The 25,585-nt window shown below is 42.0% G+C and overlaps 2 protein-coding genes across 2 annotated transcripts in view; one reads left to right on the top strand and one right to left on the bottom strand.

Annotated features, from left to right (window-relative positions):
- The first annotated feature begins 2,277 nt into the window (after positions 1 to 2,277).
- LOC129814392 (parafibromin-like) overlaps positions 2,278 to 25,585 on the top strand; it is a 65,787-nt gene continuing 42,479 nt past the window's right edge. Inside the window, exons 1-11 of the mRNA XM_055867494.1 lie at positions 2,278 to 2,394; positions 2,898 to 3,073; positions 4,050 to 4,155; positions 4,341 to 4,410; positions 4,570 to 4,632; positions 4,889 to 4,941; positions 7,124 to 7,212; positions 7,793 to 8,006; positions 8,611 to 8,709; positions 9,031 to 9,109; positions 13,196 to 13,260. Coding sequence (XP_055723469.1) covers positions 2,943 to 3,073; positions 4,050 to 4,155; positions 4,341 to 4,410; positions 4,570 to 4,632; positions 4,889 to 4,941; positions 7,124 to 7,212; positions 7,793 to 8,006; positions 8,611 to 8,709; positions 9,031 to 9,109; positions 13,196 to 13,260 — 969 coding nt within the window. The 5' untranslated portion in view covers positions 2,278 to 2,394; positions 2,898 to 2,942. The remainder of the gene's footprint in view (positions 2,395 to 2,897; positions 3,074 to 4,049; positions 4,156 to 4,340; positions 4,411 to 4,569; positions 4,633 to 4,888; positions 4,942 to 7,123; positions 7,213 to 7,792; positions 8,007 to 8,610; positions 8,710 to 9,030; positions 9,110 to 13,195; positions 13,261 to 25,585) is intronic.
- LOC129814393 (beta-1,3-galactosyltransferase 2-like) overlaps positions 21,776 to 25,585 on the bottom strand; it is a 47,005-nt gene continuing 43,195 nt past the window's right edge. The window contains exon 2 of the mRNA XM_055867495.1: positions 21,776 to 25,529. Coding sequence (XP_055723470.1) covers positions 24,018 to 25,265 — 1,248 coding nt within the window. The 5' untranslated portion in view covers positions 25,266 to 25,529 and the 3' untranslated portion in view covers positions 21,776 to 24,017. The remainder of the gene's footprint in view (positions 25,530 to 25,585) is intronic.

The raw sequence follows: 25,585 nt of genomic DNA, 5'->3' as shown, positions 1-25,585 counted from the left end.
TATTTAAGTCTGATGGCTTTGAGATAGAAGCTGTTTTTCAATCTCTCGGTCCCAGCTTTGATGCATCTGTACTGACCTCGCCTTCTGGATGATAGCGATGTGAACAGGCAGTGGCTCGGGTGGTTGTTTGTCTTTTTTAAATGTTTATATTTTTTTATTTCACCTTTATTTAACCAGGTAGGCCAGGTCATTTACAACTGCGACCTGGCCAAGATAAAGCAAAGCAGTGTGACACAAACAACATAGAGTTACACATGGAATAAACAAACGTACAGTCAATAACACAATAGAAAAAGTCTATATACAGTGGCTATATACATATTTTTGGCCTTCCTGTGACATCAGGTGCTGTAGGTGTCATGGAGGGCAGGTAGTTTGCCCCCGGTGATGCGTTGTGCAGACCGCACCACCCTCTGGAGAGCTTTGCTGTTGAGGGCGGTGCAGTTGCCGTACCAGGCTGTCACACAGCCCGACAGGATGCTCTTGATTGTGCATCTGTAAAAGTTTGTCAGGGTTTTGGGTGACAGGTGTTACGCCTTCTTCAACACACTGTCTGTGTGGGTGTACCATTTCAGTTTGTCTGTGATGTGTACGCCCAGGAACATAAAACTTTCCACCTTCTCCACTGCTGTCCCTTCGATGTGGATAGGGGAGTGCGCCCTCTGCTGTTTCCTGAAGTCCACAAAACATATCCTTTGTTTTGTTGCCGTTGAGTGAGAGGTTGTTTTCCTGACACCACACTCCGAGTGCCCTCACCTCCTTCCTGTAGGCTGTCTCGTCGTGTTGTTGGTGATCAAGCCCACTACTCTTGTGTCGTCTGCAAACTTGATGATCGAGTTGGAGGCATGCATGGCCATGCAGGCGTGGGTGAACAGGGAATACAGGAGAGGGCTGAGCACACACCCTTGTGAGGCCCCAGTGTTGAGGATCAGTGAAGTGGAGATGTTGTTTCCTGCCTTCATCACCTGGGTGCGGCACGTCAGAAAGTCCAGGACCCAGTTGCACAGTGAGGGGTTGAGACCCAGGGACTCCAGCTTGATGATGAGCTTGGAGGGTACTATGGTGTTGAATGCTGAGCTGTAGTCAATGAACAGAATTCTTACATAGGTGTTATTTTTGTCCAGATGGGATAGGGCAATGTGCAGTGTGATGGCGATTGCACCGTCTGTGGAGCTGTTGGGGCGGTATGCAAACTGAAGTGGGTCTAGGGTGGCCGGTAAGGTGGCGGTGATATGATCCTTGACTAGCCTCTCAAAGCACTTCATGTTGACAAAAGTTAGTGCTACGTGGCAGTAGTAATTTAGATCAGTTATCTTTGCCTTCTTGGGTACAGGAACAATGGTAGCCATCGATAAAGACTGAAGCTGCTAGAAGCACATTAGAAGTATTCCAGTGTAGGAGGTTTTTGATAAAAACTAATGTAATGATGTCAGTCATGCAAAACCTAACTTACCAATGTTCCCGTAGAAACGTACTAGGTACCTTTCCAATGTAATAGATCCAACAATGTAACTTTTTACATAATTGTGTAACACTTTAGAAGTATAAATGCAATGATTTATTTCTTCAAATATTGGATAAATAAAATGGCATAATACTAAAATGATTAATCTATATGGGTCATTTCAATTGGAGAAAGACAGCTGAAGGTACAATTGCACACGTGGAAAATAGTAACTGGGATTCATTGAGTTATTTTTGGTCATCTACCATTTCAGATCAACCCCTACTTAGACAAAGTTAATGTTGACCATGTAACTGATTTCTAAAGATTTGTTTTATTTATGTGTTTTCATATTGTGCAATAAAGGCACAAGGTGTGTCAATCTATTTAGAACCCACCAGAAAGTACATGTTTGAATATGTACTACTATACCCTGTAATTAAACATACTTGCAGGCTACAATCAATGCCCATTCTGAGGAAAAGTACATTGGAGTCAGTTGCAGTAATTGAATACAGTGGGCCACATTGACACCTGTCGATTTAAAATGGCCACAGTCCATATTAATAGAGATCTGTCAATCTGACATCGTCTATAAATTGAACTAAATTGAAAATGTAGGCCTTAGTGTCACATGGTTGTAATATTCCATTCCACTTTCAATGACATTTAAGGTGTATTCTGTTGCATGGCATTTACTAGCTCTCGAAAAACCTTCAACGGTTTTCAGCGGGTACGGTTGGCTGGGTGTGAATTACAATTCCAACACTGTTTTAACATTTAGAAACGTATGCTGTGTGTGCCTCCAGTTGATGAACTACACTTCCTCCCCAGTTATCTTACACACAGGTGCTCGAAACATGCTAGGAAGCTAATTAGCGTGGGTAACCACCTGCTTTCCATAAACAAGCGCTGTAACATGGCGATATGGGAACTCGAACCATGTAAAGGTGTGTTGTAATTGAACCTTTTGTATTTAGAAAATTATTTCTCGCTGATATGAAGGATAAGGTCTTATGTTTTCAAAACCGTAACGCAAGCTATGAGTTTTACAGAACGAGAGTCGTTGAGCTCTTACAAAACGTCCCCCTGCTAAATTAGCATCTATGAATGGGTTAGCCATTTACAGCAGCTGTAGTGTCAATGCCAACCTTAATAGTAGTGTTTACTATCAATTTTACTTTTTTTTGTACAGAGAAAGCAAAGAAAATATGTTATGAGTAACGTTACTTACACTGTAGAGATTTTAGTGCATCTCAAACTTTGAGGTATAACGTTAATGGGCATGAATTAAATACACCTTTTGAATGTGTGTGTGTACATAGAGGGATCAGTCAAAATATGTGTAATGCAGTTTGTTTTCAGGCTAGGTTTATCAATTGACATTGAACATAAATACAACTGGAAATTGGGATCAGGCATTAAGTGAGACCACATTGCACTATGTTGATAGGTGACTGGAGGCCTTGCAATCATAACTACATGAAGACAAGTGAAGATGGCGGACGTATTGAGTGTTCTTCGCCTGTACAACATCCAGAAAAAAGAAATCGTCGCCAAAGGAGACGAAGTTATCTTTGGAGAGTTCTCTTGGCCAAAAAATGTCAAGACTAACTATGTCATTTGGGGGTATGTTAATTTTGCTTATAAATTGGTAAATAACTCTTCAATTGGCCTGTTGTAGCTAGCTAATGAGTAACGTTAGTTAGCTGCTAGCCACTGCTGTGTTGCCAAAACTTTTCTTGCTGTTTGTAAGGTGCGACTAATTGCACTGAAAGATCGCACATGCAGCTGGTTTTTTACTGTTCGTTTTGGGGTTTAACTATTACGTTAACCGTCTAATTTCAAGCTAACTAACTTGCTTATTCAAATGTATACTGTTATGGTTCGTGTAGCCAGCTAAGGTTAGCTGCCTAGCTAACAGAACCATGCCAGGCAACGTTGTCGTAAGCCAGCTGTCTCACTTAAACCCACCAGGTTTAGTCAGCTAACGGTAGTTAGGTAACGTTAACTAGTAATCCAGAAGTAAAATTGTATTTGATTATCTGTCCACAATCGATTAGCCAGCCAGGTAGCTACAATAGTGCAGTTAGCTAGCTATTGATTTCTGCACGTGACCATAAATGTCACTGTTTGACATTTCTAGCTTGCCAGGTAGACATTTACCTTGATGTTATGAGCAAATCAGGTAACTAAGTTGGCTAGTAGAGTTTGTGTGGCTAGATAACAATCTACCTTTGCTTGCAAGCTAGCTACTAGCTACAGTATTTACAGTTTTTTTTTGCAGAACCAACAGTCTTTCAGGCCATACTAAATGTAATGGTTGGACAATCCCTTAATTAACCTCATGCACCTGAACCAAGCAAGTTGGACCAGTTGTTGGAAGTGTAATTGAAGAGCTGTGACATGGTTGCCCTGGTCACAATTTGTGTGTAATGTCATTAACAAAATACAGGATTTAGACAATTAAAAAACCAAAATAGCCATAGTTATTAATGCATGCATTGCCTAAATTCCAGATTAGTTCCATAAGAGGGGGCCAAGATCGATTTTGCTTTAACAACTGTGGACAAAGCTGATGGTAATTTTCACCTTCCATTTTCAGAACTGGAAAGGAGGGTCAGCCGAAGGAGTACTATACTCTGGACTCCATCCTGTTCCTGCTCAACAATGTGCATCTCCCTCATCCATCCTATGTGCGAAGGGCTGCAGTAAGTACATTTATATCCTCATTCCAAAAGCTTCTTAGTTAGAATGTGTTGCCTAATGCTGATATGAATGTCATGTCTTCTAACCTGGTGTTGCCATTGGCCTATTGTTGTCAGAAGCTTTGTAGTGACCTTTGTCAATTTTGTTGTATTTCATCGTGATTACATTGGTTTTATGATCACCCTAGACCGAGAACATTCCAGTTGTCAGAAGACCTGATCGAAAGGGCTTGCTTTCGTATCTCAATGGAGAAAGTTGTAAGTATGAATTGAGAATTATTTATGCAGATTGAAAAATATTTGCATGAAAATGTCTCCAATTAGATGGAAACCTAACTAGTAAAATGAATACACATGTGTTGATTCCATTGAAATCATTGTACTAAAACATATTGCTCTTTGATTTCCCCTTCACAGCTACTTCAACAAGTATCGACAGAAGTGCCCCCATAGAGATTGGTTTGCAAAGGCCAACACAAGGTACAGTTTAAGCATTTTGGATACTCTTCCATTGATTGACTGGATGATTTTAATCCATGCATATTAGGAAATATGTTCTCTTGCCTCGGATATATCCACTGTCCATGCTGTGAGGCCTAATATGCTATTTGTACGCCATTGGCTTGTTGCACTTATGCAATCAGTTTGGTGAGACACAGTGAAGTAGAAAGTAATTTGAGAGTTATTGAAAAGGTATTGCGTAGTGGGCTAATTATTCATATTTTTGCACCCTCAGTCAAACGAGCAGCAGATGAGGTGTCATCTGAAGCCAAAAAACCAAGGATAGAGGTGATAATATTTATTTGACCTGCAACGTTTTGACTCCTCAGCTCCAATAGAAATCCTGTTTAACAAAAGGCCAGATAGTGCTTAAAAGTATTCACACCCCTTGACTTTTTCCTAATTTTGTTAAAGTGGGATTTAATTGTAATTTGTCAACGATCTACTCAAAATAATCTGTCAAAAAATACTCAGTCAAAACATTAAACATTTTTTTATATATATACACTGCTCAAAAAAATAAAGGGAACACTTAAACAACACAATGTAACTCCAAGTCAATCACACTTCTGTGAAATCAAACTGTCCACTTAGGAAGCAACACTGATTGACAATAAATTTCACATGCTGTTGTGCAAATGGAATAGACAAAAGGTGGAAATTATAGGCAATTAGTAAGACACCCCCAAAAAAGGAATGGTTCTGAAGGTGGTGACCACACACCACTTCTCAGTTCCTATGCTTCCTGGCTGATGTTTTGGTCACTTTTGAATGCTGGCGGTGCTTTCACTCTAGTGGTAGCATGAGACGGAGTCTACAACCCACACAAGTGGCTCAGGTAGTGCAGTTCATCCAGGATGGCACATCAATGCGAGCTGTGGCAAAAAGGTTTGCTGTGTCTGTCAGCGTAGTGTCCAGAGCATGGAGGCGCTACCAGGAGACAGGCCAGTACATCAGGAGACGTGGAGGAGGCCGTAGGAGGGCAACAACCCAGCAGCAGGACCGCTACCTCCGCCTTTGTGCAAAGAGGTGCACTGCCAGAGCCCTGCAAAATGACCTCCAGCAGGCCGCAAATGTGCATGTGTCTGCTCAAACGGTCAGAAACAGACTCCATGAGGGTGGTATGAGGGCCCGATGTCCACAGGTGGGGGTTGTGCTTACAGCCCAACACCGTGCAGGATGTTTGGCATTTGCCAGAGAACACCAAGATTGGCAAATTCGCCACTGGCGCCTTGTGCTCTTCACAGATGTGCTCAGTGTGAACCTGCTTTCATGTGACAGACGTGACAGTCTGGAGACGCCGTGGAGAACGTTCTGCTGCCTGCAACATCCTCCAGCATAACCGGTTTGACGGTGAGTCAGTCATGGTGTGGGTTGGCATTTCTTTGGGGGGCCGCACAGCCCTCCATGGGCTCGCCAGAGGTAGCCTGACTGCCATTAGGTACCGAGATGAGATCCTCAGACCCCTTGTGAGACCATATGCTGGTGCGGTTGGCCCTGGGTTCCTCCTAATGCAAGACAATGCTAGACCTCATGTGGCTGGAGTGTGTCAGCAGTTCCTGCAAGAGGAAGGCATTGATGCTATGGACGGGCCCGCCCGTTCCCCAGACCTGAATCCAATTGAGCACATCTGGGACATGTCTCGCTCCATCCACCAACGCCACGTTACACCACAGACTGTCCAGGAGTTGGCGGATGCTTTAGTCCAGGTCTGGGAGGAGATCCCTCAGGAGACCATCCGCCACCTCATCAGGAGCATGCCCAGGCGTTGTAGGGAGGTCATACAGGCACGTGGAGGCCACACACACTACTGAGCCTCATTTCGACTTGTTTTAAGGACATTACATCAAAGTTGGATCAGCCTGTAGTGTGGTTTTCCACTTTAATTTTGAGTGTGACTCCAAATCCAGACCTCCATGGGTTGATAAATTTGATTTCCATTGATAATTTTTGTGTGTTTTTGTTGTCAGCACATTCAACTATGTAAAGAAAAAAGTATTTAATAATAATAGTTCATTCATTCAGATCTAGGATGTGTTATTTTAGTGTTCCCTTTATTTTTTTGAGCAGTATATATATACATATATATATATATATATATATATATATATATATATATATATATATATATATATATATATATATATATATATATATATATATATATATATATATATATATATATATAAACCAAAAATAAAACACAAAAATATCTTAGGGGGTTGAATACTTACCTAATTGAGTCAATACATTAGTCACCTTCGGCAGCGACTACAGCTGTGAGTCTTTCTGTGTACGTCTCTAAGATCTTTGCCCACCTGGGTTGTACAATATTTGCACATTATTCTTAAAAAAAATCTTCAAGTTCTGTCAAGTTGGTTGTTGATCATTGCTAGACAGCCATTTTCAAGTCTTGCCATAGAAAACGGAGCATTTTACCATTTTACTATAACGTTTTGTCGTTCTCTAGGATGAGGAACGGGTGCGTCTGGACAAGGAGCGTTTGGCTGCTCGACTGGAGGGCCACAAAGAGGGCATTGTGCAAACTGACCAGATCAGGTATGCGGTGCCTATACCCGTCCATCGGGTTGTTTTTCTTTTTGGAAGTGCAGAAATGTTTTAGTTTTTTTACTGTTCCTCAACAACATTGTACAACTGGCACCAACAAGCTGAATTGCTATTAAAATGTACATGGATAAAAAAGGTGTAGGTCCTTAGCAATGGATGAAAGAAGTTGGTAATGTTGGGCTGTTGGCTTTAGCGGAGCAGTCGTCTCACTTTCTTATGACTAGCATAAGATTAGGTATGAAGGCACATTCATTGAGCTCCCTAGTTAAAAGGGGGCAATTATCAATGAGCCACTATTGCTGCACACAGGTTGTAAGATACTAGCTAACAAATCCCAATGAGAGCGGTTAACAGACATGAACACAAACCAGGAGCCTTGCTTTATTCTCAAAACGGTGCATTATTTAATCACATTGCTGCTCAATCAACTTCGGACATGAACCTCTACTCAATGACAACTTAGCTTTTCATCATTTTAGTAAAAAGCTAGATGATAACGTGTTCCTTTCAGTTCACCTAGTGAAATAAGTGTTAGTTGAAATAACCTCTACCCCCCCCCCCCCCCCCCCAGGTCACTTTCCGAGGCTATGTCAGTGGAGAAGATCGCCGCCATCAAAGCCAAGATCATGGCAAAGAAGCGCTCCACCATTAAGACAGACCTGGATGAGGACATCACCCTGAAGCAGAGGAGCTTTGTGGACGCTGAGGTGGACGTGACCAGGGACATTGTCAGCAGGGAGCGGGTGTGGAGGACCAGGACCACCATCCTACAGAGCACTGGAAAGGTCAGAGGTCAACCCCTAGACTAGACTGGCAATGACTGGGGGGAGGGGTCATTTCATGACATTATGAGGAGGAAGCCGGTCACATGGGAAGACACACACTCCATGTGTGTGTGTCCTCGGGTAACCATAGAACAAAATTGGCCTTGAAGGGTGGGGGCGATGATCCTTATCCATAGCTGATCAAAAACCTTTGGTTTAAAACTTGTGTTCTTTTATGCCTGCAGGTGGCAGCATCACCACAAGGGAAATGTTTTTGGATTTGGTGGTGAGATCTGCTGTTGTGTTAAGTGATGTCTGAGATTACACATTTTGCAGAAAACCTCCATGTATCAGAATCTAGTTTTAAAAAGAAAAGTACAACATTTCTGTGGACTAATCTCCCCAATTATTAATACCTCTTAATTTATATACATTTGAGTATAGGACATTTTTGGGTAGAGGAAGCTCAATGGATTTGTTTATGGTGCTCCCTTTACACATGTCACTGTACAATGTGCACAGAAAAGGGTCCTTTGTAGCTTTGATCTACACATCAAAGCTTTTTCTTTGGAGTGATGTCTCGCCTACCTTTTACACTGTGCTCATAAATCTTTTGCTCATGCAGAACTTCTCCAAAAACATCTTTGCCATCCTGCAATCGGTGAAGGCCAGGGAGGAGGGACGCGCCCCTGAGCAGAGGCCTGCACAGAACACCACTCTGGTGGTAAGGAACATGTTTAATTTAATGCACGCTGTAGATGTACCACCATAGATTTGATTTTGGATACACTCTTTTGCATTCTAAGAATCCAGCCAATGCATCATTGAGAATGAAATCCATAAATCCAATTCCATAACATCTATGAGTACCTCACCTCCCTGTTGTCATTTCTAAAAGAAATGGAGCGTGAAATGATCTTGGTGCTTCTCCATGTCGACGCAGGGTTGAGCGGAGTATTACCACTTCATTATAATAGTCTCTATATGCGGATCATTAATTGGAAATGACCTGTGTTTTAAGTGTAACCTCTTGCCTCCCCTCAAGGACCAGTCCATAAGGAACAAGCAACCTGTCCCAGCTGCTTATAACCGATACGATCAGGAGAGATTCAAAGGAAAAGAGGGTGAGTGAGACGTTGTTTCTTTGTAAATATATACATGAATAATAGTATTTTGTGTGTGTGTGTGCAAAGGAGGCTGGTGGGAGGAGCTAAAGGAGGACAGGCTCATTGTAATGGCTGAAATGGAATGGAGTTATGCGTTGTTGCTATGCGTTTGATAAGTTTGGCACTAGGGTTGTGAACATTTAAATTAAGTTGTGGTCCTTGAAGTTCAGAAAAGTCCCTAACCAAAAAACTGTTTATTACATGCTGACCACACCGCTTGTGTCACGTGCGCCTGCGTTGCAAAATAAATGTTAACATGTTATTCAATTAATGCACCCACACTGCTCGTGCGCGCCAACGACAGTCTGCGTTGCCATGCGCTAAAATAGAAGCCAGTTCTATTTGTGACACTGAACGCGGTGTAAGTCCTGCCTCTCCCATCTCCTCATTGGTTTATAGAAGCTGATAGATGAACTGAGTTCGGTCGGTCATCATGGTAACTATGAAAGTTAGATGCCAATCGCCATATAAAGTCCAAAGAAGAAAAAGCCTGGAAGGAGGAGAGATGACTAAAAACGATTCGGTTGACCGTTTTTGTGTAGATTCATTGTTGGAGTAGAGGACCTTGTGCATTTCAGGTAAAATAACAACTCAACGTTTATATCCCAGGACAAATTAGCTAGCAACTGCAAGTTAGCTAGCTAAATTGCCATAAATGTTTAATGCTTTTCGACCTGTCCCCAAATTAATATATTTGGTTGAGTTTGTTTTGATATTTCAACCTGCGTGTCGTGATCGCGTTTGGTGTGGGGGGGCAATTTATTTGCGCACATGCTCGACCGGTTTAGGTATGGTGACAGCAAAATGTATGAACACGCTTCTGCCTGCCCCTCCCCGCTCTCCTTTGCGCTGCCTGCCTGCTCTGTCTCTTTGCTAATGATGCAAGTGTGTGTTTGGTATTCTGTCAGTTGCGTGTAGGATACCCTAGCCTATTCATGGCACGATGTCGCTGGGCTACAGGGGTGTCTTCAGGCCAGTCTTGCAAGCACGGGGCACCCTACTATTTGTTTTTGTCCCATAATATGAATTTACAGTAGGCTACCGGTAGCCTTTATCGATTTAACCTTTTCACACACAATGGAATGTGTCCCCTTGAATGCACCTCGGCTACGACAGGTTTGTCTGTCCGGGTAGACAAACATTTTAATGCGGACACGAAACCTCTGGAGATATGAACCAGCATTTTTCTTGTCTGTAAAGGAATGAGGCTTCTCAAATCAAATTTTTGGTCACATACAAATGGTTAGCAGATGTTATTGCGAGTGTAGCGAAATGCTTATGCTTCTAGATCTAACAGGTAATATCTAACAAGTTCCACAACAAAACCTAATACACACGATAATAGTAAAGGAATGGGATAAGAATATAAGTATAAAATATATGGATGAGCAGGCTAAGATCCAAAAGATGGTAAAGAATAGATCGTGAAGGATACAGTATATACATATGAGATATGGAAACATTAAAGTGACTAGTCGTCCATTTATTAAAGTGGCCAATGATATCAACTCTGTAGGTAGGCAGCTGCTAGTGTTAGTGGGGGCTGTTTAACAATCTGAAGCCTTGAGATTGAAAAACAGCTTCTATCTCTCTCTGTCCCAGCTTTGATGCACCTGTACTGACCTCGCCTTCTGGATGGAAGCGGGGTGAACAGGCATTGGCTCGGGTGGTTATTGTCCTTGATGATCTTTTTTGCCTTCCTGTGACATCAGGTGTTGTAGGTGTCCTGGAGGGCAGGTAGTTTGCCCCCGGTGATGCGTTGTGTAGACCGCACCACCCTCTGGAGAGCCCTGCTGTTGTGGGCGGTGCAGTTGCTATACTAGGCGGTGATACAGCCCGACAGGATGCTCTCAATTGTGCACCTGTAAAAGTTAGGGACGGTTTTCGGTGACAAGCCAATTTGGGGTTGAAGAGGCGCTATTGTGCCTTCATCACACTGTCTGTGTGCGTGGACCATTTCAGTTTGTCGGTGATATGTACACAGAGGAACTTAACTTTCTACCTTCTCCACTGCTGTCTCTTCGATGTGGATAGGAGTGTGCTCCCTTTGCTGTTTCCTGAGGTCTTACGGTCATCTCTTTTGTTTTGCTGACATTGAGTGAGAGGTTATTTTCTTGACACCACACTCCAAGGGCCCTCAGCTCCTCCCTGTAGGCCTTCTCGCCGTTGTTGGTAATCAAGCCTACTACTCTTGTGTCGTCTGCAAACTTGATGACATTTTTGTTTTTATTTTTTTTAATTTTTATTTATAAAAAAATGTTTTTTTAATTTTTATGTCCATGTTCGCTTTGTCAGACTTTTGTGTGTGTGTAGATTGACGAGTGGGGGGAAAAGTAATCAAATACATTTTAGAATAAGGCTGTAACATAACAAAATGTGGAAAAAGTGAAGGGTTTTTAATACTTTCCGAATGCACTGTATAGCCCAACTTTTGTATCACAACTAAAAGTTGGATAAATTAATTTTAAGTAAGCATATAGGAGTACCTTTTTCTTTGTTAACCGCTCAACACAGAATAGCCGCATGTGCGCACTCCCTCATTTATTTTATTCAGCTACGGTATGTTCAATTGTGTTCTTTATAATATAAAACAATGCTGCGGAATTCGAAGCAAATCTTGTCTTCTAAGTGAACTAGTGTAGCTCACAGCTTTATGGCATAGCCAGATCAAGGCCTAACATTAGGACATCTCAGTATTCTCTTCTTCTGAAATAGACTACAGTTTATTAACTTCTCTAGGGTAGGGGGTAGCATTTGGAATTTTGGATGAAATGCATGCCCAAATTAAACTGCCTGCATCTCGGGCCCAGACTATATGATATGCATATAACTGGTAGATTTGGATCGAAAACACTCAAAAGTTTCCAAAACTGTTAAAATAGTGTCTGTGAGTATAACAGAACTGATTTGGCAGGCGAAAACCTGAGAAAAATCCATTCAGGAAGCAGTTTTTTTTGTTGGTTTTGTAGTTTTCTATTCAATGCTAATTCAGTATCCATTGACTTAGGACTCAAATTGCAGTTTCTATGCCTTCCACTAGATGTCAACAGTCTTCAGGAATTGTTTCAGGCTTGTATTCTGAAAAATGAAGAAGTAAGAGCAGTCTGAATGAGTGGACCCTGCAGTGTCACGGAGCTTTTTCCTGCGCAAGACCGAGAGAGTGCGTTTCTTGTTTACCTTTTAAATTGACAACGTTATTGTCCGGTTGAAATATTATCGATTATTTAGGCTAAAAACAACCTGAGGTTTGAATATAAGCATCGTTTGACATGTTTCTATGAACTTTACGGATACAATTTGGATTTTTTTGTCTTCCTGTTTTGACAGTGTTTGAGCCTGTGGTTTACTGAAAACGCGCAAACAAAACAGAGGTTTTTGGGTATAAAGAGACTTTATCGAACAACAATAACACTTATTGAGTAAATGAATGTCTGCTGAGTGCAACCATATGAAGATCATCAAAGTTAAGGGATTCATTTTATCTCTATTTCTACATTGTGTAACTGTTCTACCTGGCTGGCTACTGTTTGTAATGATTTGTCTAGTGGGCTATGTTCTCAAATAATCGTACGGTATGCTTTCGCCGTAAAGCATTTTTTAAATCTGACACCGTGGTTGGATTCACAAGCAGTTCATCTTTAAACCTATGTAAAATATGTTCTGTTTTCTGAATTTTTATAATGAGTATTTGAATTTGGCGCCCAGCAGTTTCACTGGCTGTTGAAGAGGTGGGACGCTACCGTCTCACGTGCCCGTTAACATGTTTCTTTAGACCTGTCTAAAATCAATAATTGATTTATTGTGATGGTGTAGGCTATATTACGTGGATTTATTAGACTTTTTAAAATGTAGATGTTCCAAAGGCTGCATCAGTGGCTTGTAGGCTATGCGTGGAAGCCAGGAAATGCTGAATGTGTTTGTTAATTAACGGCAGTTATTTTATTGACAATCAACTGGCTGACAAAATTTCATGACCGCCACAGCCCTACCCAAGCCACCTGAAAAGTAACTTGCATTACTGATTGATTGACTTGTGTCCTTTAGAAACGGAGGGATTCAAGATTGACACCATGGGCACCTACCACGGCATGACCCTGAAATCCGTAACGGTAAGACCATCTTTCTTCTTTTGGGGCGTCTACCAGAACGCTAACAAAATTGGCACAAGAAATAGCAAAGTCACATAGACACCGTTAGCGAAATGCTAATGAGTGAAAAACCAACGTAATTGCAACGATTGGCAAATCGAGCTCATAAAGCTATACAAGCGTAACTAGTAGCTACCGAATGTGGTTTTTGGTGAGTGTGGACATTTATAAGTGAGAGAAATTGTGCAAATGAACAAAGTTGTTGTGGGTGCTTTTCTGAAGGAAAAGCAGCAGGTGTACACGGAGCAGAGGGGATGGGGAAGAAACTCTAGTAGTTGGACTTCTCAAATACGGCGGAAAGCCATTGTAAGATATCTGATGGCAAACATTTAGTGGTGAATTGCATACAAGTGTAACTTCATCCCCTCAAGAGCGCTGCACAACAACTTGCCGATAGATATAGAACGCTATGGACTCACCACCTCCCACTTTTTCCCGTTATGCTATTTACAAACAAACGTGACTGGCTCAACTGTTCTCGGGAACTACGGTAAGCGGTATCCTCTAATGTATTTTACAAGTTGACTGCGGGTATTAACTTAAAGTATCTACAAATATTCAAATTTATAGAAAAACTACAATATTAGTTTTGACGGTATTGAAAAAAACATTTTGTGGCCTTTTTCCAAATACCCCGGTATACAGTATACCACCCAAGCCTAACCTCCATTGACTATTAAGTAGCAGTTTACCTGTTGGCTCTTGGTCATATCCTTCTCAATTAACGATGCAATATCTAACTAAGTTTTTGGGTGACTTGACCAAATTCACATTGACAGATCTATAACTCAAATTTCTTTCTCCATTTAAAGTAAGTCAAGAAGCAGTATATTTGTTCTAAGTGCCCCATTTCTATGCTTTCGGTTTTAAAGTCTTGGTTTTGTACACCAGTTTCAAACAGCTGAAACTACAAATTTTGGGTTATTGAAAATATATTTCAGTGGTCTAGATGGTACAATGATTCTCTGCACCAGGGGTATTCAACTCTTACTCTACGAGGTCTGGATGCTGCTTGTTTTCTGTTCTACCTGATTTTGAAAACAAGCAGTGGAACTGGCTTCGCGGTCCAGAGTTGAGTTTGAGGGCTCTGACAAAACATCTCAAAGATGATCAATGGAATCAGGATGCACCTGAGCTCAATTTCAAGTCTCATAGCAAAAGGTCTGAATACTTACGTAAATATATGTGCAAACATTTAACCTGTTTTCGCTTTGTGACTGGGGTATTGTGTAGATTGCTGAGGATTATTTTTATTTTTTTATCCATTTTTATAAGGCTGTGACGTAACAAAATGTTGGGAAAGTTAGTGGGTCTGGATACTTTCCGAAGGCACTATATTTCCATTTCTTCCATTGATTGGATCATCTCAACTTGCTTTGTCACGCACGGAGGCTCTATGATTATAGTGCCGTGTTGGTGACTTGTGATTTAGCCAACAACAACAAGCTACATGCACCAATCTGCATAGGCTATTCTCGTTGAGCAGTAGCGACATACTGTTAACGTTTTATCCACAACTTTCGGTCCATCGTTGTTGTAATCTACTGTGAAGCCAAAATAGTCCCAAACTAGGGATTTTAACGTTCACGGAGGATCCTCCAATTCTGGTTTATCGACCACACCCATCGTACAGAAGATTTTTTGGGGTGACAATTATTTTTATGTGTTCATTCGCAGGCGGGTCAGAGGTTGCTGTACTGACGGTTTCGGGTACTAATACGTGACCATGTCTATGCCACTTTTTAAAATGATGTCCTTGATGAAAAGACCCTGTTCATGTAAAAATCACACTACCCTGACAGTTTTAAAGCAAAACTATCAAAACTATTTATTATGGTGAACCTGAATCTAAGTAAATTCTGAATGTTTGAAAACTCCAATCAGCTGTTGGATGTGGGTTGTCCACTCTGGTAAAACACCATTCTCTACAGTGCATTTGGTAACAATGACCCTGCAAATTACATTGGTTGTTGCTTAACTTATAGAGCCTATGACTTGACAGTGTGAAAGACATTTTTACAAGCATTTGAATGCTGAACGTGCTGTGCAGATGCACAAATAGCCTATTAGAACAGGGATAAGGCCCATCTGTCGTTGACATGAGCAACTGTCTTAAACTGTACACTTATCAGATAGTTGTACGCAGTTACATGCATAAAAGTTTGATAGGCTACTGAACTGAAGGAGAGGACTTGTCAATTCAGCCACAACAGATGAGGTATTTTTGGAATGAAACAATGAGTAAAAAAACATTTAGTAAACCGGCAATTCGTAACGTTTTGGATCGGTTTATAAATGCTCCCAGGGACCAATGCACTAGTATCTTATGCATCGGTCCAAGGTTCAAATGTATATCTGTGAATCATTACATCCCTAATAGCTGGAGAGAATGCAATTTGCTTAATTTACACTGAACAAGAATATAAATGCAACATGTAAAGTGTTGGTTTCATGAGCTGAAATAAAAAAAAATCCCTGAAATGTTCCATATGCACAAAAAGCTTTCTCTTGTATTTTGTGCACAAATTTGTTTATCCCTATTAGTGAACATTTTTCCTTTGGCAAGGTAATCCATCCACCTGACAGGTGTGGCATATCAAGATGGTTCTTGTGCTTGCTTCAATAGATGTGCTGTTTTGTCACACAATACAATGTCACAGATGTCTCAAGTTCAGGGAGCATGCAATTGGCATGCTGACTGCAGGAATGTCCACCAGAGTTGTTGCCAGAGTCATGAGGACCGCCACAGGAAAGGAAGACCCAGAGTTACCTCTGCTGCAGGGGATAATAAGTTAATTAGTTACCAGCCTATGATTACAGCCAAATAAGTTCAAAACAGACACATCTCAACATCAACTGTTCAGAGGAGACTGTGTGAATCAGGCCTTCATGGTCACATTGCAGCAAAGAAACCACTACTAAAGGACACCAATAATAAGAGACTTGCATGGACCAAGACACACGAGCAATGGACATTAGACCAGTGGAAATCTATCCTTTGGTCTGATGGGCCCAAATTTTTGTTCCAACTGTCGTGTCGTTGTGAGACGCAAAGTAGGTGAACGGATTATCTCTGCATGTGTGGTGGTGCTTTGCTAGTGACACGGTCACCGATTTATTTAGAATTCAAGGCACAGTTAACCAGCATGGCTATCACAGCATTATGCAGTGATACGCCATCCCATCTGGTTTGCGCTTAGTGGGATGATAATTTGTTTTTCAACGGGACAATGAACCAAAATACACCTCCAGGCTGTGTAAAGGATATTTGACCAATAAGTAGAGTATGGAGTGCTGCATCAGATGACCTGGCCTCCACAATCACCCAACCTCAACCCAATTTTAGATTAGTTTGGAATGAGTTGGAATTGCAGAGTGAAGGAAAAACAGCCAACAAGTGCTTCGCATATGTGGGAACTCCTTCAAGACTGTTGGAAAAGCATTCCAGGTGTAGCTGGTTGAGTGTGGAAATCTGTCAAGGCAAAGGGTGGCTGCTTTGAAAAATATATTTTGATTTGTCTAACACTTTTTGTTTTGGTTACTACATGATTCCATGTTTCATAGTTTTGATGTCTTCACTATTGTTCTGCAATGTAGAAAATAGTAAAACATAAAGGAGAACCCTTCAATGAGTAGGTGTTTCCAAACTTTTGACTGGCACTGTACATGGTAAGCTAGAAACACATTTAACACCAATGTTGGTTAAACCCTTGAAGTGACTACAACAGTACTGTAGACACCTTTTTTGATAAGAATTATTCAATGTGTTTAGTTAGGATCTCTGCTTAGCTGATTGTCAGGGGTGGAGTGCTTTCAGTATAAACAAGATGTATTGATGTATCAATCATTGGGCTGAACCCTGACCAGGGAGGTTTCATTATTTTCATCTCTGGAAATGGCAGAAAAATGTATAACCTTATTAAATGTCTTTTACCATTTGTTGTTTGTAGTGTACCACCCATATCGTTTTCTTCTTTCACCCACGTTCTCTCTTGCAGTTGTCCTGCCCTTCATAATTCATGTAGATCAACTGGTACTTGTGAAATGATTCAATGTTCCTTTTGATACTGTACACTTTTTTACTACTAAGTTATCTGGAATTTAAGAAGGTAATACGGAGGATCATTTTGCAATTTGATTATACATTTTATGTCCCCTTGAAGTATAAAAAAATTATTAAATGTTTGTTTATTTTTGGTCTTAATGCTTTAGCCCATACAAACGCATCGAACAACAGTCCCCCGCCCCCAAAAAATTGAAGTTTATTCTAAAGTCTGTCCTGTATCTGAGAGATAGTGTAGTCAGACCTCTACTTTTTCCACATTTTTAAATGTATTAAATTGTTTTTAATTTCCAAACAATACCCATAATGACAAAGCAAAAACCATTTTTTTGACATTTTTACTAATTTATCAAAGAAAAAAGAAAAAATATTCAGACCCTTTACCTCAGTAATTTGTTGAAGTACCTTTTGGCGGCGATTACAGCCCTGAGTCGTCTTGGGTATGACGCTACAAGCTTGGCACACCTGTACTTGGAGTTCCTCCCATTCTTCTCTGCAGATCCTCTCAAGCGCTGTCAGGTTGGATGGGGAGTGTTGCTGCACAGCTATTTTCCGGTATCTCCAGAGATGTTCGATCCGGTTCAAGTCCGGACTCTGTCTGGACCACTCTAGGACATTCAGAGACTTCTCCCGAAGCCACTCCTGCATTGTCTTGGCTGTGTGCTTAGGGTCGTTGTCCCCTTCGCCCCAGTCTGAGGTCCTGAATGCTCTGGAGCAGGTTTTCATCAAGGATCTCTGTACTTTGCTCTGTTCATCTTTCCCTTGATCCTGACTAGTCTCCCAGTCCCTGCTACTGGAAAAATATCCCCACAGCATGATGCTGCCACCATGCTTCACCGTAGGATGGGTGTCAGGTTTCCTCCAGACCTGTCGCTTGGCATTCAGTCTAAAGAGTCAAATCTTGCGTTCATCAGACCAGAGAATATTGTTTCTCATGGTCTGAGTCCTTTAGGTGCCTTTTGGCCAACTCCAGAGGGCTGTCATGTGCCTTTTACTGAGGAGTGGCTTCCATCTGGCCATAAAGGCCTGATTTGGTTGAGTGCTGCAGAGATTGTTGTCCTTCTGGAACTTTCTCCAGATGAACTCAGGATCTCTGTCAGTGACCATTGGGTTCTTGGTCACCTGCCTGACCAAGGCCATTCTCCCTCGATTTGTTCAGTTTGGCTGTGCGGACAGCTTTAGGAAGAGTCTTGGTTGTTCCAAACTTATTCCATGTAAGAATAATAGAGGCCACTGTCTTCTTGGAGACCTCCAATGCTGTATAAATGCTTTGGTACCCTTTCCCAGACCTGTACCTCGACATAATCCTGTCTCGGAGCTCTACGGACAGTTCCTTCGACCTCGTGGCTTGGTTTTTCCTCTGACATCAAATTTTATTTGTCACATGCACCTAATACAACAGATATTAGACCTTACAGTGAAATGCTTACTTACAAGCCATTAACGAACAATGCATTTAACTTCTTACGGCTGAAATCCCGTTAACGGGATCGATATGACAACAGCCAGTGAAAGTGCAGGGCGCAAAATTCAAACATCTCATTATTAAAATTCCTCAAACATACATGTATTATACACCATTTTAAAGATACATTTGTTGTTAATCCCACCACAGTGTCTGATTTCAAAAAGACTTTACCTCGAAAGCATACCATGCGATTATGTTAGGTCAGCACCTAGTCAAAGAAAAACAAAGCCATTTTTCCAGCCAAAGAGACGAGTCACAAAAAGCAGAAATAGAGTTAATCACTAACTTTTGATCTTCATCAGATGACATTCATAGGACTTCATGTTACACAATAATGTGTGGGGTTTTTTTTCGATAAAGTTCATATTTATATCCAAAAACCTCAGTTTACATTGGAGCATTATGTTCAGTAATGTTTTGCTTCCAAAACATCCGGTGATTTTGCAGAGAGCCACATCAATTTCCAGAAATACTCATAATAAACATTGATAAAAGATACAAGTGTTATGCATGGAATTATAGATCCACTTCTCCTTAATGCAACCGCTGTGTCGGATTTCAAAAAATCTTTACGGAAAAAGCACACCATGCAAAAATCTGAGTACAGTGCTCAGAGACCAAAACAAGCCATACAGATACCCGCCATGTTGTGGAGTCAACAGAAGTCAGAAATAGCATTATAAATATTCACTTTAATGATCTTCATCAGAATGCGCTCCCATGAATCCCAGTTCCACAAATGTTTGTTTTGTTCGATAACGTCCATAATTAATGTCCAAATACCTCCTATTTGTTTGCGCATTTAGTTCACAAATCCAAATTCACGAAGCGCAGGCCAGACAGTCAAGAAGTTCCATTACAGTTTGTGGAAACATGTCAAATGATGTATAGAATCAGTCTTTAGAATGTTTTTATCATAAATCTTCAATAAGTTTTCAACCAGAGAATTCCTTTGTCTTTAGAAAGGAAAAGGAACGCAGCTACCTCTCACGAGCGCGCGCCTGACTGAGCTCATGGCATTCTGCCAGACCTCTTAGTCAATCATCTCTTATTCTCTCCCCCTGCACAGTAGAAGCCTGAAACAAGGTTCTAAAGACTGTTGACATCTAGTGGAAGCCTTGAAGTCCAATATGGGTGGCAGGGTAGCCTAGTGGTTAGACTGTTGGACTAGTAACCGAAAGCTTGCAAGTTCAAATCCCTGAGCTGACAAGGTACAAATCTGTTGTTCTGCACCTGAACAAGGCAGTTAACCCACTGTTCCTAGGTTGTCATTGAAAATAAGAATTTGTTCTTAACTGACTTGCCTAGTTAAATAAAGGTAAAAAATAAATAAAATATGACCTATGAAAATATTGCCTATGATATTGGATAGGCAAGGACTTGAAAACCTACAAACCTCAGATTTCCCACTTCCTGGTTGGATTTTTTTCTCAGGTTTTTGCCTGCCATATGAGTTCTGTTATACTCAGACATCATTCAAACCGTTTTAGAAACTTCAGAGTTTTCTATCCAAATCTACTAATAATATGCATATCTTAGCTTCTGGGCCTGAGTAGCAGGCAGTTTACTCTGGGAACCGTATTCATCAAGCTACAGGCATAAGAAGTTAACAAAACACCCCCCAAAAAGTAAGATAAGAATAGCAAATAATTAAATAACAGCTGTAAATAACAATAGCGGGGCTATATACAGGTGGTACCGGTACAGACTCCATGTGCGGGGGCACCGGTGTCGAGGTAATATGTACATGTAGGTAGAGTTATTAAATTGACTATGCATAGATAACAGAATAACAGCAGCAGTGTAGAAGAGGGGAGTGGGGGCAATGCAAATAGTCTGGGTAGCAATTTGATTAGATGTTTAGGAGTCTTATTGCTCGAGGGTAGAAGCTGTTTAGATCCTCTTGGACTTAGACTTGGCGCTCCGGTACCGCTTGCTGTGTGGTAGCAGAGAGAACAGTCTATGACACAGGTGGCTGGAGTGTTTGATAATTATTAGGTTCTTCCTCTGACACAGTCTGGTTTAGGGGTGGCAGGAAGCTTGGCCCCGGTGATTTACTGGGCCTTACGCACTACCCTCTGTAGTGCCTTGCGGTCGCAGGCCGAGCAGTTGCCATACCATGCAGTGATGCAACCCGTCAGGATGCTTTCAATGGTGCTGCTGTAAAACCTTTTGAGGATCTGAGGACCCATGGCAAATCTTTTCCTGAGGGGAATGGGTTTGGTCGTGCCCTCTTCATGACTGCCTTGGTGTCCTTGGACCATGTTAGTTTGTTGATGTGGACGCCAAGGAACTTGAAGCTCTCAACCTGCTCCACTACAGCCTCGTTGATGAAAATGGGGGCGTGCTCTGTCCTTTTCCTGTAGTCCACAATCATCTCCTTTTTATTGAACACATTGAGAGAGCGAGAGATTGTCCTTGTGCCACACGGTCAGGTCTCTGACCTCCCTATAGGCTGTCTTTTCATTGTCGGTGATCAGGCCTCCCACTGTTGTGTTATGGGCCAACTAAATGATGGTGTTGGTGTCATGCCGGGCTGTGCAGTCATGAGTGAACAGGGGGTTCAGGAGGCGACTGCGCACGCACCCCTGAGAGACCCCTGTGTTGAGGATCAGCGGAAGGGATGTGTTGATACCAACAAGGTAGCCTTTTAATATTATAAACTTGGATTAGCAAACACAATGTGCCATTGGAACACAGGAGTGATGGTGGCTGATAATGGTCCGCTGTACGCCTATGTGGTATTCCATAAAAAAAATCTGCCGTTTCCAGCTACAATAGTAATTTACAAGATAATCAATGTCTACACTGTATTTCTGATCAATTTGGTGTTTTAATGAACAAAACATGTGCTTCTCTTTAAAAAAACAAGGACATTTCTAAGTGACCCCAAACTTGAACAATAGTGTATGTATATGAGAACAAAACATACAAACGCGACATGCAACAATTTGTAATATTTTACTTAGTTACAGTTCATATAAGGAAATCGGTCAATTTAAATAAATTCATTAGGCCCCAATCTATGGATTTCACATGACTAGGCAGGGATGCTGCCATGGGTGAGCATAGGCCAACCCACATGGGAGCCAGGCCCAGCCAATCAGAATGAGCTTTTCCCACAAAAGGGCTTAATTGCAGGCAGAAATACTCAAAATGAGAGAAATAAGCTTTTTGTGCATATGGAAAATTCATAGTATTTTTATTTATTTCAGCTCATGAAACATGGGACAAACAATACGTGGCGTTTTATATTTTGTTCAGTGTACTTTCATAAATTTATTTCAACTGGTACCAGGGGACATTCAGACGAGTCTTGAGGCCTATGGGCGTCTTAGAGCAAAACAACCGACATGTTCATGTCAGTGAAAGTCATCTTTGCAGAGGGCAGTCCCTCCAGGATTCTGCATTTCTGTGATCGCATAATTCAATGCAAAATCAACCAATCAACGCATATGATGCAGTAGTTCGCAATTTTGACCAATTCCCGCACTTTTAGCGCATAAAAGGGTCCAATCAAAAGCGAGTTTGTAAATTTTTACCAATTACTGCACTGTTACTGTGGAAAATGGCCCAATCCAACCACACGTCAACAGGTTTCTTTTCTTTTTTCCCCCTGGCCTGTCAGCATATTTGCGTGCAAAGAGGGGTGATTGTTGATGGCTGACGGGCAGTGATTTCTGTTCATTAATCTCATTTGCCAACAATAACAGCTAACGACAGTGCGAAACAATTTCCAAATGTTTTTGGAAACTAGAGAATGTCGACGATCAAGTCACTTCGAATCAGCAAAGCATATGAGAATGTCAGAACAGTTCCCACAGCAGCGGCAGATCACCATGACTGAAGTGGTAGCAGGGAAGACTGGCAAGCGCTGAAAGAATCAAGTTGTGGCGTTTTACTCAACTTTTACTCCGCTAACCTTGGCTTTAGGAGGGGGGTCAGCACTCTGCTCTCCCCAGTCTGTCTATGGAGAGCGCTGCTCAAAGCACTGAGTGCAATTTGTCAGCTTTGCTGTTTTAAACTCTCTAAAATGTAATACTGATCACGAAATCTTTCTGGATTTTTAAAAATAAATGGAATAGTAAATATCAACCACAATTCTCTATTTTTACGTTTTCTTTTCATCTCCCTTACGACCCTTTCAGAAAGTCTTCAACATTCTTGATTGTGATAACTTATTAGAAAGAAATACTGATCCTCAAATTGAAAGAGATTGATCAGCTTTGGATCTGTTAGATGCATCTTGTGTTGATGGCAGGCCTGATGGAGAGGTGTGAGTGGATTATGACAAAGCTGTTAAGGAAAATAACCAAAATTGAGCACTTTAGATGTTTCTAATTGTTTTTCTATTATGTATTCTGCTTAAAATCGTACTAAAACTGAGCACATGACTTGTATTGCTTTATGAAATTAATGTGAAAAAAAAACATTGCAAAATGTATTTCAGAAAAGTTTACGCAAAATCAAGCTTTTTTGGCTGCAGAATTCACAAATGTTGCTAAATCCTGGAGGGACAGAGGGGTCACATTAGTGTGTAGCCCATACTGTTCGGACGCTGCATACAGAAGTTCGCAGATCAGCTGTACCGACTTCAGACGAGTCCCAAATTGTGGTGGTCATAGAGCAAAACGGAGAACACCCTCGTTTTCGTGAGTCATCTTTCCATAGAGGGGTTATAAATGTTTGTAGTCCCAACCTGCTTGGATGATTTTGTGAGACCACCGATTTTTGGGATGTCTCAATGTCTGACAAAAACTGCTAACAACTTTCACCACAGATGCGGAAGCGCGACGTGTGGATTCAATGCAACAAAAAAAAAACATCTCTAGCTGAAACTTACAGATCTTTTTAAATGTTTTATTATGCTACTTCGATTCAACCTTAAAAGGAAAAGTATTTAAACTCAAGTTGAACAAAATGGATACTAGACAGTGACAGTCCACCAATAGTCTAAGATTTATCCTCATAATAAACAGCATCCACATTTCACATAAGTAATGTCTTCATCTGTCCACCAATGCATATTCTTTCAATCAATTAATGTATTAAACTCAAAAATATGAACTGTAGTAATAAAAAAAGACTGCCTTCAATCATTAGTTTGTCCAAAAACATGCTTGACTCGGTCACCTCTTGCCCAGTATCTTGCACAGGCAATGACCTAACATCACACTCAACCCTCTGTCACCAAATAGGCTGTACCCCCTGCAGTGTCCTCTGGCGAAACCTGCCCACCTTGTCTTTGGATGTGTTGATGCAGGCGTTGTGCTTGTTGCTCTGCAGGTGGTGCCAGTACTTGAGCAGTTCGTTGGGGTGAAACTGGTGGGAGGTTATGAGGTGGCTATACTTGCAGCTGGAGTAGGACACCCGCCAGTGGTTGAACAGGAACTCATTAGGCGGCGGCGTGGGTTCGATCCGCAGCTTGGCCAGGCAGATGCCCACGTAAACGTCCTCCAGATGCAGCCTGCGGATGCTCAGGGAGGCCCTGTAGATCTTTCCAGCTAGGTCCCCTGAGAACACATAGCCCGTTCCTGAGCAGAAAGTAGGGTACACCTCGCTGGGGTACAGCTCGGGCGACATGTACCACTTGCTATTCTTGTTCCTGTTGGGTGCAAAGCCCCTCATCAGGTAGCCCGTAATGTAGTCCCGTTTCAGCTGCATCTCTGGCCGGAGCAGCTTGTGCACGAGATACTCTGTGTTGACAAACATGTCACTGTCTGTCTTCATGACATAGTTGGCGCCCGGGCAGTGCGCAGACACCCAGTGCATGCCCATCAGGGTTTTGATAGTCAGGTTGTTGTAAGTGTCCATGTAATCCTGCTGGATGATGTCACGGTGCCTCCGGCTCTCGGCCTCCAGGCTGCTCTGCTGCAGGTGGCCCACCCTGCCCTCCTTTACGCCCAGCAGGAAGAGCCGAACAAAGCTGAGGCCCGGGACCATGCTCTCGTTCCCCCAGGTCTGCCGAATGGTCTCCCTGGCCTCCACCTGCTGGGCCTCCGTGGTTATCAGCAGCACCAGGAAGGGCTCTGGGTTGCCCTCCCGGCACTTGTCGGGCTCATTGATGATGTAAGGGTATGGCTCTGAGGTCAGCAGGCCCCTTAGCCCGACATCTCCACTCAAGCTAGCATTAGCAGCCATTGAGTTCTCCAGTCCCGTAATCCGCTGTGGAAAGGAGGAGTCCTGGGGGGAACTGAGGTTGGAATTTCTTTCCGGGGGCGCAGGGGGAACCAGTAGAATCTGTGATGAGCTGTGATTCCCTTTTTCTTTGGTAGAGTGTAGTCCTCTTTCGGTGTAAGCCACTGGGTGCTCCATCTGCCATGTTGTCCCACTGAGGCCCGGCAGCCAGTCTTGATGGCCCAGGATGATCAGGAGCAAGAGGAGAGACAGTAGGCCAGCGACGTGCGTGTAGCAGTGGCGCCTCCTCCACTGCATGCTGTCTATGTGCACCACCTCACTTGGGCAGCCGTAACGCACTCAGTCAGGTGTATGCTGTGTGCGACCAAACTTTTTTATTGTTGATAAACCAAGTAATTAGTCGGGAGGGCTCCTGAGCTACATCAGAGCTGGTGCATGTATTAAACAGTAACATTCAAGTCACTTTGAATTGTTGGTCAGTTGACAAACCTGCCCATATGTTTCAACCAGGTTCATGCTCAGGGATAAAGTGCGGTCTTCAGCAGAGGTCAACGTTTTTATCTAGGAGAAAAACAACAGTGGTAATGTTAGCACAAGTTAAAACCATCAAACGCTTT

This window comes from Salvelinus fontinalis, chromosome 17 (genome assembly GCF_029448725.1).
Source record: "Salvelinus fontinalis isolate EN_2023a chromosome 17, ASM2944872v1, whole genome shotgun sequence".
NCBI lineage: Eukaryota > Metazoa > Chordata > Actinopteri > Salmoniformes > Salmonidae > Salvelinus > Salvelinus fontinalis.
The sequence above is the reverse complement of the archived record's forward strand: the minus strand, read 5'-3'. Positions and strand labels throughout refer to the sequence as shown.